The 17,678-nt window shown below is 45.7% G+C and overlaps 1 protein-coding gene across 1 annotated transcript in view; it reads right to left on the bottom strand.

The window, feature by feature from the left end:
* Positions 1-686: 686 nt before the first annotated feature.
* NDUFS7 (NADH:ubiquinone oxidoreductase core subunit S7) overlaps positions 687-17,678 on the bottom strand; it is a 17,842-nt gene continuing 850 nt past the window's right edge. Inside the window, exons 2-8 of the mRNA XM_015810713.2 lie at positions 14,042-14,078; positions 12,927-12,995; positions 10,908-11,025; positions 6,921-7,100; positions 5,756-5,802; positions 4,202-4,290; positions 687-902 (exon numbers count right to left, since the gene is read on the bottom strand). Coding sequence (XP_015666199.1) covers positions 805-902; positions 4,202-4,290; positions 5,756-5,802; positions 6,921-7,100; positions 10,908-11,025; positions 12,927-12,995; positions 14,042-14,078 — 638 coding nt within the window. The 3' untranslated portion in view covers positions 687-804. The remainder of the gene's footprint in view (positions 903-4,201; positions 4,291-5,755; positions 5,803-6,920; positions 7,101-10,907; positions 11,026-12,926; positions 12,996-14,041; positions 14,079-17,678) is intronic.

The raw sequence follows: 17,678 nt of genomic DNA, 5'->3' as shown, positions 1-17,678 counted from the left end.
TTCATGGCTAAGGCAGGACTAGAACTCAAAGTCCCCTGATGATTGGCCCAAAGTCTCCCAACTGGCTTACATGGCTACCGTCCCTGGCCTGGTGCCTTAACCACTCCAGGGGTAGGCAACTTTGGCTCTTTTATGACTCGTGGACTTCAACTCCCAGAATTCCTGAGCCAGCATGGCTCAGCATGGAAACCTCTCCCTTTCCCCTCAGCATGGCTGGCTCAGGAATTCTGGGAGTTGAAGTCCACGAGTCATAAAAGAGCCAAGGTTGCCTACCTCTGCACTAGACCAAACTGGCTTTCTAATCAAGTTTTATTCTTTTGGATTATATCTACTGCAAGCTAGTCCCTTCTAAGTTGTTCCCAAAAAATATATCACGATTTGGCATGACAAATGAACCTAGTCAGATTAAGATTCAGTTTGCATTTAGCTTTCCAACTGTCTTAGGTTTAGCACTTGGGGAAAAAAACCAAAAATCTCCTAGCAACTGAGCCCAGAAAGTCACAAGTGCTACTTGTGCATCATCGGTTCTGGACTTCCTGCTCTCCTGTTTTTTCCCCCTACTTCTGTTTTTTAAAGCGTATCCTCCTCTTCCTCCTCCTCCCTCCCACCCACTTCCACATTGTGCTCAATTTTTCCCAAGAAAAAAAATGGAAACTGGAGACCACTCAAAGCACCAAACTCGTTTCTCCAGATACAATAATTATAAGTTTATTGACAAGGTTTATACATAGTAGTTTTCAACGTGTGCGCTACAGCTACAGTTAAGGCGGCCATTTTTATCATGGCAGCTTGCAAAGAAGCCGGTCACTTCCTATACCAGATCTGGAGAGCTTTGGCTCGTTTAATCTTCCTCTGGAGCTGCAGGATCCCGTACAGGAGGGCCTCAGCAGTAGGAGGGCAGCCTGCAAGAGGCAAAACTTTCAGAGCAGTGATGGCGAACCTTTTAGAGACCGAGTGCCCAAACTGCAACCCAAAACCCACTTATGTATTGCCGGGTGGGTGTGGCCCAATCGGCGGGCGCAGCTACAGTGGGCGTGGCCACTGGATAGGTGTGGCTGCAGTAGTCATGGCAGGGTGGGCATGGCCGGGGTGGGCGTGGCCAACTCGATGTTGCTTATGGGGAGGGACACCTGTGGGAGCCGGGCAGGGTTGGGGGAGATCCAGAGGGTTTCTGGCGGGTGGGATCGTGGACTCCCCAATGGCGGCTCCAAGCTGGCTGGCCTTAGGCCAGTGATGGCGAACTTTTAGAGACCACGTGTGCTGGGGTGATGGCGTGTGCCCACAGAGAGGGCTCCACGTGCCGCCTCTGGCACGCGTGCCATAGGTTCAACACCACTGCTTTAGAGGATCTCAGAAAGGTGGTGATGGGGAGATCTTAAAATTCCCAGGCCATACGAAGGGGGTCTCCCTTTATCCAGCTCTCCATCAGAAATTGCTCAGAGACGTAGAAAAGCCTCTAGAGTTGGCAACTATATAGGTAGCTCTCAACTTACAACCATTCCCAATGCAGATTAATATAATTATTTGCAGTTCAGTGTTGAAATGAGGGGTCCTTGGTGCTCACTGAGCTTGGTCGTTTTCTTGCAGACGTTTCATGACCAAAGTAGGCAACGTGATCAGTGCTAGTGTCAATGCTGCTAACATGGGATGTTCTTGCTTTGACAAGAGATGGAGATGCAGCCTTTTTCTTTCTTATGCTTTACTCTTAGAATTAGATGATACTGGGGGAGGGGGAGGAATGTGATGGGAGTTAGTTAGACATACAATATCCTAACAAGAGCTGATAAAAGCATGGCAGGTTAACGAACTGGGCAGGAAGCCAGCATTTCAAGCCAATTGGAGAATGTGATTTATGACGGTTAGTTGTAGGAGAGAATTGTGCTTTGATCTATGTGCTGAAGGGAGGGGAAGTCAGATTTTGGCTTCAATTATGTAGGTACCAAAGCTATGCTGCTCGATTAAAGATTCTTTAAGATAAACAATGCCTCAAAGTTCTTTGAAGAGTTTCATCTTTCGGAACCCTGACAGGTAGCAGGGAGTGCTCAGAGCAAACTCTTCTTCTAGCACTGATGATGTTGCCTAGTTTGGGTCATGAAACGTCTGCAAGGAAACCACCAAGCTCAGAGAGCACCAAGGATCCCTCATCACAACCATTTGTTTAGCAACCAAAGTTACAACAGCACTGGAAAAAAGGGACGTGCAACTAGTCCTCACATTTACTAGTCCTCACATTTACGTGCAACTAGTCCTCACATCATAGCATCTCCATGATCAAAATTTGGGTGCTTGGCAACTGGCCATGCATTTATGGGGTATTTATTCACACGATCGTTATTTGCGACCTTCCCAACTGGCGTCCGACAAGCGACATCAATGGGGGAAGCCAGGTTTGCCTAACAACATGATTCACTTATCAACTGCAGTGATTCGCTTAACGACCATGGCAAAAAAAAGGGCTATAAAACCGGGCATATTTCTTAACAAGGGAAATTCTGATCTGAGTGGCGTTAAGTCAAGGACTACCTGTAGGTCTGCAATATCGGTAATCCTTGACTTATGACCAAAATTCCAAAATTGAGACCAGAACTTCCGTTGCTAATAAGCGAGACAGCGGTTAAGCGAGCAGCACCTGATTTTACAATCTTTTTTTTTAAACCAGGGTTGTTAAACAGATCGCCGTAGTTGTTAAGTGAATCGTGCGGTCATTAAGCGAAGCTGGCTTCCCCCCACGCTGACTTTATCTGTCAAAAGCAGGCTGGGAAGGTCGCAATGGTTGTGTGGATGCTGCAATGGTTGTGTAAGGACCGATCAGAAGTCATCTTTTTTTCAGTGCTATTGTAACTTTGACCGGTTGTAAATTGTATATTCCCTGTGACCTGTAGATAACCACAGCACACAGCTAATCCCAGCTCTTTGCTTCCACCTCCTGATTGTCTGAACCTTGCAGCATAAATGGGGCAGGAGAGCAAAGGTAACATTTTCTAAACTCCTTGGGGAAGGGAAAGGTGGGGTGTAAAGACCCCCTTGCTATCAGTCTGCATTTTTTAAAATGGTTGTAACAAAGGTTCCAATTTACTTGCTGCCTATAACAGTAGTTCTCAGCCTTGGTAACCTTAAGATGTCTGCACTTCAATTCCCAGGATTTGGCATGGGAATTGAAGTCCAGACATCTTAAAGTTGCCAGGGCTGAGAAACCCTGATATAGAGTCACAAACACTATACAAGTAGTCCTCAGCTTACAATAGTTCATTTAGTGACTCTTCAAAGTTACAAAGGCACTGAAAAAAGCGACTTATGACCATTTTTCAGAGCTACAACCTTTGCAACGTCCCCACAAACCTGCGGTCAAAATTCAGAAGCTTGGCGACTGGTTCATACTTATGACAGTTGCTGTGTCGCAGGGGGTCACGTGATCCCCTTTTGCAACCTTCTGACAAACAAAGTCAATGGGGGAAGCCAGATTCACTTAACAACCAGGGTTATTAACTTATCAACCGCAGTGATTCACTTAACAACTGAGGCAAGAAAGGTCGTAAAATGGGACAAACCTCACTTAACCAATGTCTCACTTAACAACGGAGGTTTTGGGCTCAATTGTGGCTGCAAGTTGAGGGCTACCTGTATTATTGCTTCCACCATGCTTTCTGGAATGCTTTGCCAAGTTTGAAGTGAGGTCTGGATTCAGTGGTAGAATTCTACCGGTTCTGCAGAAGGGGTAGCTAAATTTTGCTGAGTTCGGAGAATTGGCTGAATACACTGTTTTCGGAAGTCCGTTCTAGGCCTCGGAGGCTGGGAAGAGGCCATCCAGGCCTAGAACAGCCGGCCGGAAGTGCATGGATGCCACTTCCGGAAGTCCGTTCTAGGCCTCGGAACCTGGGAGGAGGCCACCCAGGCCTAGAACAGCCCACCGGAAGTGCATGGATGCCACTTCCAGAAGTCCGTTCTTAGCCTTGGAGGCTGGGAGGCCGCCCAGGCCTAGAACAGCCCACCGGAAGTGCATGGATGCCACTTCCGAAAGTCCGTTCTAGGCCTTGGAGGCCTAGGCCTGCATCCAATAAAAGAACTGGTTGTTCAGGTATTTGAATCCCACCACTGTCTGGATTGTAAGTGTTTTATCTGGACACACAAATGACCTTCCCTTCTGGGGATTCAGTTTGGGGAAGACAAGCTAGGAAAAGAGCTCTTGATGCCTTTCTTTTACCTGGCACATAGATGTCCACGGGCACGATCCGGTCACATCCCCGCACCACGGAATACGAATAATGATAGTAACCTCCACCATTGGCACAGCTGAAGAAAACAAGAGGAACAGTGTTGGGATCATTGGAAAAGCAACCCTTTGCAATATTGGAGGCCTGTTTCCTTCTGGACGACAGACCACGATAAGATAAGGGTGGAGGCTCGTTTTCCGAGCATGTGGGTTGGTGTCTGAATGTTTCATGACCAGGCTAGGTAACATCTTCAGCCGCGTTTAGGGGATGTTTGTGTCAGTGCTCTTCTGACCCATCTCAAGACCCTCACTTGACACACCCACACCGGAAGCCCTTATAAACAGAAGAACACTGACACTGACGCCCCCTAAACTCTTCCTGTCACTTCCCACCCCCAGTTGGCTCAATCTTGGTGACTATAAGATGTGTGGACTTCAACTCCCAGAATTCTTTTCTGTTCTGTGCAGCTGTGTTCTTCCAGGGCCGACAAATCAAAAATGGCCCGCTGTTGTTCATCCTATTGACCCATGACTGTTGTGCCAGGTTTGCCACCAACCTTATTGTGAAATATGCGGATGATACAACAGTAGTGGGCCTTCTTCAAGATGACAATGAGGGTGCTCACCACAAGAAAGTAGAGGCTTTGGTGAACTGGTGTAACAACAACAGCCTCATTTTAAACCAGTGGTTCTCAACCTTTTTAATGCCGCGACCCCCAACCGGTCGTAAGTCGAGGACTAAACCGGTCGTACGTCAAGAACTAAACCGGCCGTAAGTCAAGGACTACCCAACCGGTCGTAAGTCGAGGACTTTCCCTGCCCGGGAGCGCCGCACATGCGTGGTTCCGCCCCCTGCGCCGGCCGAGGCGTAGCTGGCAAGCGGCAGAGACGGAGCAGGCTGACCACCAGCTGGCCCAGCTCAAGGGAGGTAAGGCACCCGCCGGAAAAGGGAAAAAAAAATGGTGGACAGCCTTGCTTGGCGACCCCCGTGAAATGGTCGATCGACCCCAAATGGGGTCGCGACCCATAGGTTGAGAACCGCTGTTTTAAACATAGGAATAACTAAAGATGTCATTGTCGATTTCAGAAAAGGCAGGCACAGCCACACATTGATTCATCTGTGGAGGTGGTTAGCCAGCCTTCTCAGATGTGGGATAAATTCTAAGAAAATGGATGTTATGTAGATTTTAGACACTCAAGTTTCCTTTTCATTCAACCCTCCAAATCTCTCTGCAGTAGCACATACCCCACCCCACCCCCACCTGCCCTTTTTGGCCTCTAACTTTAGCGTCCCCCCCCAGCCCCAAAACAGTCTCCTTTGCAATGGCTGGGAAGACTTGTAATCTTGTTATTCCCAAATGGCCTGAAATTCTGCACTGTAAGGACAGACGGCTAAGTCAGACACCTATGGAGAAGGATGACCTGGGCGGTTGTGTTGCATAAATGCAGCTGCAATGCTGAGAACAAACAAAAAAATAATAATGAGAAAATGAAAAAGGGATGGAGCCGGTCCTGAGGATAATAAAATACTGAGTGAGAACTTACCTCCCCATGGACACTACATAACGTGGCTCGGGCATCTGATCATAAACCTGCGACGAAAGAAATGCGAAGATTTGCATTTGATTTGACAAGCACAGCATGCCTACCTTAGACCTTGGAGTGCTAGGACCCTAATAAGGTTGAAAAGCTACAGATTTCTCCAATAACAAGTCCTGTGTCTGGCTTAGAATGCAGCAGGGGCCAGTATTATGAGTTGCTATCCGATTTTCCCTCTCAAAGGATCATGGGGTGATTTATTCCAGACTTTTTTTTCTCTGCAGTCCCAAGACAAATCTGTCCTATTCTGAAGTCATTTTTTTTGCTGGTTTTCCCCTGTATAGGAAGTTTGATTCCATAGTAGTAGTAGTAGTAGTAGTAGTAGTAGTAGTAGTAGTAGTAGTAGTAGTAATAATAATAATAATAAAAATAATAATAATAATAAAGTTGGAAGGGGGCTTGGAGGTCATCTAGTGCAACCCCCTGCTCAGGAAGGAAACCCTATACCATTTCAGACAAATGGCTTTCCAGTCTCTTCTTTAAAACGTCCAGTGTTGGACCATTCACCGCTTCTGGAGGCAGGTTGTTCCACTGGCTAATTGTTCTGTCAGGAAGTTTCTCCTCAGTTCTAGGTTGCTTCTCTCCTTGATTAGTTTCCACCCATTGCTTCTTGTCCTGCCTTCAGGCGCCTTGGAGAATAGCTTGACTCCCTCTTCTTTGGGGCAGCCCCTGAGATATTGGAGCACTGCTATCATGTCCCCCCTCGTCCTTCTCTTCGTTAAACTAGACATACCCAATTCCAGCAGCCGTTCCTTATATGCTTTAGCCTCCAATCCCCTAATCATCTTTGTTGCTCTTCTCTGCTCTCTTTCTAGAGTCTCAACATCTTTCTGTTCAGCAATGTGGCAGCAAAAGGGCTCAGGGCTCTTTCCGTCTGTCTGCTAGCTTTTCTGCCATTCTGCCTAATTCCTTTTGGATATTCCACAGGGTTGGGAAGAATAAAAATGCAACGGAGGATCGGAAGCAGAGGTTCAGAGAGATGAAACCTGATCCAGCTACTTGTACTTGCTGCTCCCTATTAGTTCTACAAACCGTTTTTACCTTTGGTGTGAGCACACAAAAGGCCACTCAGTTCCCTCCCTTAAGCACTGAGTAAAAGCCACAGCTGTACCTTCCGGAGGGCTGGGGCCATCTTGTTGGTCAAAGTGCCGGCCACGATCATGACGTCGGCTTGCCGGGGACTGGCCCGGAAAACCACCCCAAAGCGGTCCATGTCATAGCGGGGAGAAGCCATATGCATCATCTCGACGGCACAACACGCCAAGCCGAAGGTCATTGGCCACAAGGAGCTCTGAGGGAAGGAAAGGGGAAGGAGGTGGATGTACAGCACAGTTGTCGCCCTGCGTCCCTCTTATGCCAAACAGCCCTGACCACGATTGCAGGCTAACGCTGCTTTGCCCTCGTTGTTGTACCCTATCATGGGTCCAGATTACTTGAGGGACCGTCTCACCCCACTGGGATTGGCCCGTACCACTCCTACAGGCAGAGGAGGCATGCTGTGGGTCCTGCCCTCTAGAACAGTGGTGGCGAACCTATGGCACGGGTGCCAGAGGCGGCACTCAGAGCCCTCTCTGTGGGCACGCGCGCCGTCGCCCCAGTCCTAGGCCTTCAGCTGGGTTTTATAAAACCTTTTCGCTTTAGGCCTCTGGCGCCGTGTGCAAAAAAAAAAAAAGGTTCAATCAGTCAATTTCAACTTCTCGCGGGGAAAAAAAAAGATCTTGCAAAGTTGGAATTGATTGATTGAACTTTTTAGTCCCACCCAGTCTGCCGTTACCACCGCAGCCACGCCCAACCAATGGGCCACGCCCTCCCAATGGGCCACGCCCACCCAATGGGCTACACCCACCCGGCACCCGACGATGCATAAGTGGATTTTGGGTTGCAGTTTGGGCACTCGGTCTCTAAAAGGTTCGCCATCACTGCTCTAGAACATCTTGTCCCCCCCCGATGTGAGGTTGGCCCCCACCCACCTATTCTTTCATAAAGGCCTAAAGACCTTTGCTTGGGACCCCAGTGGGTGAACAGCACAATGGAGGTGGTTGATTGAGTAATAACAGATCCCACCTCTGCCCCACTGCGTCCTCACCTTCCCCACGTGTCCTTGATTTCAGTCTCTGGTTTTCATTTATTTAGGTTTTAATATAGATATACTTTTTATGTCTGTAAGCCACCCAGAGTTACCTTACGTAAGATGGGTGGCCAATACATTTTATAAATCAATCAATCAAAGATATTACTGCAATTCCAAATATGGAAGCTTTGCACTTCGTCATCCTGAGCTATAACCAAAGGATGATCTTTGGTGCCTCTAATTCTACAACGCGACAATGTGGCCCAGCCATCGCTCTTCCACTCTGCCTGCGTTATCACTTAGCCCCCCCCCCCCGAGATTTCTTCTAAATAATTCAGTATCTTCTTCACGCCCATGAGGACTAGGAACTCGCGATGTGAGCCGAACGGTCCAAGATTAAAATGTGGCATCGCTGAAGCATCTTTATGCACGGGCAGAGTGCTGGGTGCTGCAGAATGTTGACAGACATTCTAACTGCAGCAGAAAGAGGATGGCCAGGGACAGCACATCAAGCAATAATCCAAATTTTGCAGAGAAGAGCAGAACTCCTCTTTGGCGTGGACAGTATTTCTCAATCTTGGCAACTTGAAGATAGGTGGACTTCAGCTCCCAGAATTCCCCAGCCAACCATGCTTGTCAGGGTTGAGAAGCATTGGACTAAGAATGAAGGGCCACAAGGGTGGGGAAATATAGGCAAGCCCTCGGTTTATAACCATAATCAGACTGCAATGTCTGTTGCTAACTATGACGGCTATTCAGCGAGTTGTGCCCACTTTTATGCCTTTTTTGCCGTGGTGGTGAAGCAAATCACGGCAGTTGTTAAATGAATCATGCAGTCAGTAAGCGAATGCGGCTTCAAACATTGATTCCGCTGGTCTGGGAAGGTCACAAATGGAGATTACATGACCCCAGGACACTGCAGTTACAACATACAACAACAACAACAACAACAACAATAATAATCTATATAAATAAAAATGTAAATGTTCATTTGTTCAAAATCTTAAATCTCCGAAAGTTCACCAATTGCTTTGAAATTTTGACACAATGTTGCATTCGAATATGCGCATGTTTTTATATACCTACTATTATATAGATGTCACACCTGTGACACAAACGTGCGCTTTCTCTTTTCTTTCTTTTCCATTTAACCAGACTGAGCCACAGCAACGCGTGGCCGGGTACAGCTAGTAATAATAATAATAATAAAGTTGGAAGGGACCTTGGAGGTCATCTAGTCCAACCCTTTGCTCAGGCAGGAAACCCTATACCATTTCGGACAAATGGCTGTCCAGTCTGGTTGCCAAGCGCCCAAATTTTGATCACATGACTGCAGAAGATACTGGTAATAAGTTACAGGTAGTCCTCGACATACGACAGTTGAGCCTAAAATTTCTGTTGGTAAGTGAGACAATTGTTAAGTGAGCTTTGCCCCCATTTTATGACCTTTCTTGCCACAGTTGTTAAGGGAATCATTGCAGTGTTAAATTAGTGGCACGTTTGTTGAGTGAATCTGGCATCCCCAATGCTTGTCAGAAGGTTGTAAAAGGGGAGCCCATCACCCCAGGACACTGCAACCGTCATAAATATGAACCAGCTGCTAAGCATCTGAGTTTTGATCACACGATCACGGAGATGCTGCAACGGTCATTACGTGTGAAAAAGGGTCATCGGTCCCTTTTTTCCAGTGCCGCTGTAACTTCAAACGGTCACTAAACGAACTGTTGTAAGTCGAGGACTACCTGTAGAGAAGGGAAGGGACTAATGTTGATTTATAATCATTCCTCCTCCAATTCAGCACCATCACCCCAACCTTTCGGACACCAGGGACCAGTTCCATGGAGAGAGGTTTTACCATGGACCGGAGGGGTGTGTGGTTTCACATGCTGCCTGCATCCTGTTGTGATTCCTCGCCAGCCAATGGATCTGGCAGCTGAGTCTGAGGAATCAGAGGAGGAGGAGGGGCCTGGAGTGACATCAGAGTTGGAGGAAGGCTCTGAGGAGCTCCAAGGCTTACAATTGGACGAGGAGCCTGGCCCCTCTACTCGTGCTCAGGCTGAGACACAGCTGTGCTGGGAGCCTGAGTTGGACAGTGATGAAGAACAGTTGAGACAAATTACAGATGCACGAATGTGCAGGCAAGAGAAGCGAGTAGGACAGAGGAATGCAATGGGGCAGCTCCAAAGGCAAAGGAGAAAGCATTAGGAAGCCATGCCTTGGTTGCACAATAAAAGGGAAGGTGTGGGAGGTGCTGGTTGCCAAAGGCAACCGTTCGTGTTGAGGATCGAGTTTCTGTGAACTGTGTTTGCTTGCCTTGGACATTGACTCAGGTCTGTGAATAATAAAAGGGGTTTTGTTTTTTTCCTGCGGTTCCAGCCTGCTTGTTGGAAGAGGGGTTCTCCTTGTGAGACTCACGTAGGCTGGGACAGAACACATCCCACGGATGGGGCTTTGCTTGTTTGTGCAGACCGGTTGCTAGCATGCCGTGGACCGGTGCTGGTCTACGGCCCAGGGGTTGGGGACCCCTTCTCTAATTCATTGAAAAGCAGGATGCAGGGCTGTCATTTAGAAAACAGGGATAACTGGTATCTAATGAATTTCAAACAAAGAGATGCTTTTGGTGGGAACCAGTGGGGGAGGGATTCAGCCGGTTCGCACCGATTCGGTAGAACCGGTAGCTAAATTTTGTTGAGTTCGGAGAACCGGCTGAACGCACACTGCTTCCGGAAGTCTGTTCTAGGCCTCGGAGGCCTGGAGGAGGTCTCCCAGGCCTAGAACGGCCCACCGGAAGTGCTTGATGTTACTTCCAGAAGTCCGGTCTAGGCCTCGGAGGCCTGGAGTAGGCTTCCCAGGCCTAGAACAGCCACAGGAAGTGCATGGATTTCACTTCTGGAAGTCCGTTCTAGGCCTCGGAGGCCCAGGCCTGCATCCACGCAGAGAACTGGTTGTTCGGGTATTTGAATCCCACCATTGGTGGGAACCTTCTTCAAACAAGGAAAAATTCATCCGGGAGGCGCTTCTACTTACTCGACGGATCCAGTTGACCAAATCATCTAGCTTGGTGACCACATATTCTCCTCGACTGCTGGGAAGCAGCGGCTTCTTCTGAACAATGGCACTGCTCTTCTCCTGAACCTGGACAGAACTACAACAAGAAAAAAGAAATATAGGGCTCTGAAACAAAGCACACACCTTCCCTGAGAAACCTCCAGTCCTGGGATTGATAAAAGCAACTTTGAGTTCCGTGCCCAGGGACCCCAAAAGCTCAACATCCTGCCTCTGAGGTTGTCTGAATGGAAGCATCAATAATGGGACGATCAGGTTTCATGCCTACCGACAGAAGGGAACATTTTGTAGCTCAGGGTTGAGCTGTGGGGTCCTTGGTGCTCTCTGAGCTTGGTTGTTTTCCTGTAGACATTTCATGACCCAACTAGGTAGCATCATCAGTGCTAGAAGGGAGTGGAATTTTTTTTTCTCTCACTCCCTATAGCAGGGCTTTTCAACCTTTTCACCCATTGTACCACTTTTAGGATATGGCAACATCCGAGTACTACCAGTCACCTAGCAGGGTGTCAAAAACTTGATGACCAAAAAAAAAGAAGAAGAAAAAAGTGATAAAGTACAGGTAGTCCTCGACTTACAACATTTCGCTTAGTGACTGTTCGAAGCTACAATGGCACTGAAAAAAGTGCCCACCCAAGTCACAGCCGAGCAAGACACCTGCCTGCCCGCCCAGCAGCGCTCTTCCTCCTGTCCGAGGTTTTCATCCTGGTGCTTCTGCTGAGCCCAGAAGAAGCACCGATTATTCGGAATGTTGCAGCCTCTCCAGGGTCTTGTGATTTACATTCAGATGCTTGGCAACTGATTCATATTTATGACGGTCACAGTGTCCCAGGGTCATGTGAAGTGACCAAAACCTGCTGCAACCACCCAGCAGATGGGGGGGGGGGGGGGAAATAAAACCAAACACCCCCCCACCCCCACTGCCAATCCTCAACAGAAACGCTCACAACAATGAAAACCTCGAACAGGAGGAAGAGTGCGGCCGGGCGGGCAGGCGTCTTGCTCGGCTGTGGCTTGGGGGTGCACTTTTTTCAGTGGTACTCGGATGTTGCCATATCCTAAAAGTGGTACAATGGATGAAAAGGTTGAAAAGCCCTGACATAGGCAAAGCCAAAATTTGAATTCCCCTCCCCTGAGCACACAGTATCAAAGCACAATTCCCTCCTCCAATTAACAGTCATAAATCACATTCTCCAATTAGTTTGAAATGCAGGCTCTCCCTCCAGTTCCCCAGCCCGCCAATTCTTATCATCTCTTATTTCAAAAACCTTGGTTCTCACACTAGTTACAATATTGTTATACAATACTCTTATGTCTAAGAGTAAAACATAAGGACATTAGGCTTATAAAAAGCTTAGTATTTGATATCTGCTATATTTATTCTTCTTCTAAAAACATGGTGTATTGATTTAAATGCTAATACAGGTAGACCTTATTTAGTGACTGCCTCATTAAGCAACCCTTCACAACCGTGATGACAACGAGAAGGTAACTTCACAGCCAATCCTCGCCATTTATGACCTTCGCAGGGCCGTACAGTCAGAGAAAGCTGGAGTAAGATCATAAGCAACAGTTGTGGTTTCACTTAGCAACTGTTTTGTTTAATGAGAGTGTTGCCAGTCCCAACTGTGGTCACTAAACAAGGACCACCTGTAGTATATTTAAGTTGCTTGAAATTCAACCCCAATTATACCCCGGTCTGAATGATTTTTTTCCCACCTCAACAGAGATTAAGTGAAAATTAAATAAGCTTGTGCATAAATTTCTGTGTACTGTAATGTTGTCTAAATATCCCTGCTGAGCGAATGCCACCTTAAGGGACATCATTCTCCAGCCTGAAGATAATGCCCCCCCCAAAACATCCCCTGTATAGAAGAATTGACCCTTTCTATAAGCTAAGTCTTCTGAATGGATCAGCCTAAGAATTGCAGTAAATAAATCAAAAAGAGTTAATTATCAGGTAATTCCAGGAGCAGAGAATACCTTTCAGCATTCTCGGCTAAAGATGTCTGATGCAGCAAGCGGGCAGAACTGGTGGAACCCACAATGGGCCTGTTGAAAGAATAGCCAACAGTTAGAGCAGCGGTCTTCAAACTTGGCCCTTTTGTGACTTGTGGACTTCAACTCCCAGAATTCCTCAGCTAGCGTGCCTGGCTGAGGAATTCTGGGAGTTGAAATCCACAAGTCATAAAAAGGCCAAGTTTGAAGACCCCTGAGTTAGAGAGTCTTAAAAGAGCGATTGCACAACACTCCTACAGGGTAGGGAGCCTATGTTGAAAACATACAGTATGAAATGGCAAAATTTATGGGAAAGAAATTATAAACTGACAATGTCAACTTCTTATAAAGAAAATTTATATAAAATGTTTTATAGATGGCACCTGCCACCAGCAAGATTAGCAAAAATGTTTAAAAATATGTCAGATACATGTCGGAAATGTAAACATAAGTCAGGCACGTATTAACATGTTTGGTGGACATGTGATAAAATAAAGAATTATTGGGAAAAGATACATACTTGGTTAGAAAAGATGCTGGGAGAATATGTAGATTTTAAACCTGATCTTTTTTATTAGGTATAATGCCAGAAAAGACTAACAAACAAAGCCTATATTTGATTTTACACGTCACAACAGTGGCAAGAATAATATTTGCGCAATAGTGGAAAAATGAAGGAATACCATCAGATGAAGAAATAATTAAAAAAATACTAGAATGCGCAGAGATGGACAGATTGACTATGAGACTGAAAGAAAAAGAAGAAACGGAATATTATCAAACTTGGGACTTATTTTACCGATAGAAATAATAAAGAATAAAAGATTAGGAATGAAATATGTATTAGTGTACTTAAACTCAGACAGCACGTTGCTTGAAAAATTATTATTGTATGTATGGAAAAAATTAATAAAATCTAAAATGAAAACATACAGTATGTAGACAGCTGTAGGGATGACCTTGGATCCACCAGTAATTACTGGATCCACCAGTAATTTAAGGCAATTGGAAAACACACTTAAAATATTTCTACGGGACTCCAGTGTCCTGTGTATGTCAATTCAGCTTTGGGGAAAAAGTTCTTTGCAGAGCAGACTTACCTCAAAAGGAACAAGCCACGTGGGACCACGCAAGAAACTGAAAAGAAAGAAAAGGTTGACGTGAAAATATGGGCCAAAATATTACCGGAGAAAGAAGCATCAGGAATTAACACATGGTTAGCAACAAGGCTTTATCCAGAGAAAGGATGCCCGAAGGGCCAATTATATGAGCTCCTCCCACTGCTGACTCAGCCAATGGCATTTTTATTCCCTCCTCCTCCTCAATCTGAGTGACAAGAAAGGCTTTGGGAGAACTCCAGAGGAGGCCATGGAGCCATTTCCAACCTTTGCCTTGACTCAAGTATGCAATTCAATCACCATGAAGCAATTAGCAAATCAAAAGCAGGGTTGGTTGGGGAATTCTGGGAGTTGAAGTCCACAAGTCATAAAAGGGCCAAATTTGAAGACCCCTGCACTGGAAGGTGCATACAAATTGTGACTCGTTGCTGCCACCCAGAGTTCACCAGGATTTTGCCGGCCAGAGCAGGGAGATTTTTAAGAAGAGACTGGACAGCCATTTGTCTAAAATGGTACAGGGTTTCCTGCCTGAGCAGGGGGTTGGACTAGAAGACCTCCAAGGCCCCCCTTCCAATTCTGTTATTCTACAATTCTATTAATTGAGGACCATTCCTGGAGGGATAGATTTGTTTTTGGAAACTTAGGAACCCATCCTTAATGCAGCAATTTTGGTAACTTCTCAAAGCATTCAGCATCCAAACAGCAGTCACATTTGCATGATAGTCTGGCTTTCAAACTAGCTAACCAGGTTTTAATGTCGTGTGTTGCAAGAATCCAGCAAGATGTTTGTGGTATGGTGACATGAGCGCCATTTGCAACCTCTGCAGACTGCTTCTGACACGCAAAATCAAAGAGGGAAGCTGAATCCACTTAGCAACCACACAGTTCACTTAGTGAGCGTAACACAAAAGGTTGTAAAATTGGGCACAATTCATTTAACCACCGCTTAGCAACAGAAATTCTGGTCCCAATTATTGCCATGAGTCAAGGACTGCCTGTATAAGAAGGATCCCTCCTGCAGCTTTCTTAGGACTGGTTTTATAGAATAGAGGGCAATTCAGAGTGGAAAAGCCATCTCTGATTTTTTTAAAACAACAACAACAACAACAACACGAGGACCCTTCATAAGATATTGGCCAAATCTTTAAGAGCGCAACGTTTTTGCTGAAAAAGAGCTCTACTTTCAAAAGAGGAATTCTCTCTCTTGAAAGATGCTGGCCCAACCATCAACAGGAGACACTTCTTAAATTTAGCCCCACTTTGTCTTTGCTAGATGAGGAGCTTTTCTTGCAATTTTCCCTAGCTATGGGGTGTGTTCTTTCCCCCCACCTTCCTCTTTTAAAACTTCAGTGTATTAATAGGGATTTTAATACTGTTTGTGGAATTTTTTTGTGGGTGGAAACCTCGAATGTCTTCTAGTCCAGAGGTCCCCAAGCTTTTTGGCGCCAGGGACCGTTCATGTGGAGAGAGGTTTTTCCATGGACCGGAGGGCACGTGGTTTTGTGTCCTGCCTGCATCTTGTGGATGGGGCTTTGCTTGTTTGTGCGGCCCAGTTGCTGGCATGCTGCGGCCTGGTACCGGTCCACGAACCGGGGGTTGAGGACTCCTATTCTAGTAGAAGGGAGAGAGGCAACAAAACAAGAATACTGGACACACTAATTTTCTTATGTTCATGGGGGAATTAGTTTACCAATAAGGTCCTGTCAATTGCAAAAAGGAGGTTGGTATAAGAGTTGTGGTTTGTTGCCAAACTGGTTCTGTGCTTGTGTATCTGGCCTTGTTTTCCCTGTCCAAGGAAGCAGCCATCTGCACTTTCCTAATTCAGAGCTAAGATTAGTAGATAGTCCCTCCCTTCTGATAGGGTCTTTCCAACCATTCAAGATTTGTGGAGACAAATGTTTTTGAAGTTCCTCTTCCACTGAACCAGGAAGCCTTCCCCCCCCCCCCTCCAATGCAGGGGTCTTCAAACTGGCCCTTTTATGACTTGTGGACTTCAACTCCCAGAGTTCTGAAGGAGCTGGCAGATGTTATCTCAGAACTATTGTACCATATCTTTAAAAAATCTGGCAGCACTGGGGAACTACCAGAGAATTGGAAAAGAGCTGATGTGGTTCTCATCTTCAAAAAAGAAAAAAAACAGACCCAGGAAACTACAGACCAATCAGCCTAACATCAATACCTGGGAAGATACTGGAAAAAATAATAAAAAACATCTAGAACATCTAGAAACAAATAAACATCTAGAAACAAATAAAGTTATAACTAGTAGCTAGCACAACCTTGTTAAAAACAGATCATGCCAAACCAACCTTATTTCATTTGTTGACAGAGTGTCTAAATTAGTAGATCAACAAAATGCTGTGGACATAGTATGCTTAGACTTCAGCAAGGCTTTTGACAAAGTAGACCACAACCTACTTCTTGGTAAACTAGAAAAATGTGGGATAGACAGCATCACCACCATTTCTAACTGGCTGACAAACCTTACTCAACAAGTAGTCCTTAATGGTACTACATCTACATGGAAGGAAGGAAGCAGTGGGATACCATAAAGTTCCATCCTAGGCCTAGTACTCTTCAATATCTTCATAAATGACTTAGATGAGGGAAAAGAAGGGGAACTCATCAAATTTGCAGATGGCACTAAGCTGGCAGGAATAGCCAACACTCCAGAAGACAAGCTTAGGATCCAAAAAGACCTTGACAGACATGAACAATGGGCCCTATACAACATCAAATTTAATGTAGAGAAAAGCAAGGTTTTACACTTAGGCAGGAAAAACCAAAGGTACAAGTACAGATTAGGTGAAACATGGCTCAAACACAGTAACTGTGAGAGGGACCTTGGAGTCCTAGTGGACGATCACTTAAACATGAGCCAGCAGTGTGAGGCAAAAAAGCTAATACAATCCTTGGTTGTATAAACACAGGCATAGAATTAAAATCACATGAAGTATTAGTACCGCTTTATAAAGCCTTAGTAAGACCACACCTGGAATACTGCATCCAGTTTTGGTCACATTACAAAAAAGATGTTGAGACTTTGGAAAAAGAGCAAAGAAGAGCAACTAAGATTATTAAGGGCTGGAGACAAAAACATATGAAGAACAACTGCAGGAATTAGGTATGTCTAGTCTAGAGAAAAGAAGAACTAGGGGTGACATGATAACAGTATTCCAGTATTTGAGGGGCTGCCACAAAGAAGACAGAGTCAACTTATTTGCCAAAGCACCAGAAGGCAAAGCAAGAAACAACAGATGGAAACTAATCAAGGAGAGAAGCAACCTGGAACTAAGGAGCAACTTCCTAACAATCAGGACAGTTAACCAGTGGAATAGCTTGCCTCCAAAAATTGTGGGTGCTTCATCACTGGAGGTTTTTAAGAAAGAACTGAACAGCCACCTATCTGGAACGAGCTACCCCCCCGAGATCCGGACGATTCCGGATCTCCTAACCTTCCGCCGCGCCCTCAAGACATGGCTTTTTCAACAAGCGGGACTGACCTAGGGTGAATTTTAAATAGGGAATAATTTTTAAAAAATTTTCAAAGATTTTAAATATGACACAGCTATTAATATATTTGCTTTTTAATTGGTTTTATAGGGGAAATGTTTTTTTG

This window comes from Protobothrops mucrosquamatus, unplaced genomic scaffold (assembly GCF_001527695.2).
Source record: "Protobothrops mucrosquamatus isolate PMUCROS unplaced genomic scaffold, P.Mucros_1.0 scaffold14, whole genome shotgun sequence".
NCBI lineage: Eukaryota > Metazoa > Chordata > Lepidosauria > Squamata > Viperidae > Protobothrops > Protobothrops mucrosquamatus.
This window is presented reverse-complemented; position numbering and strand designations above follow the sequence as displayed.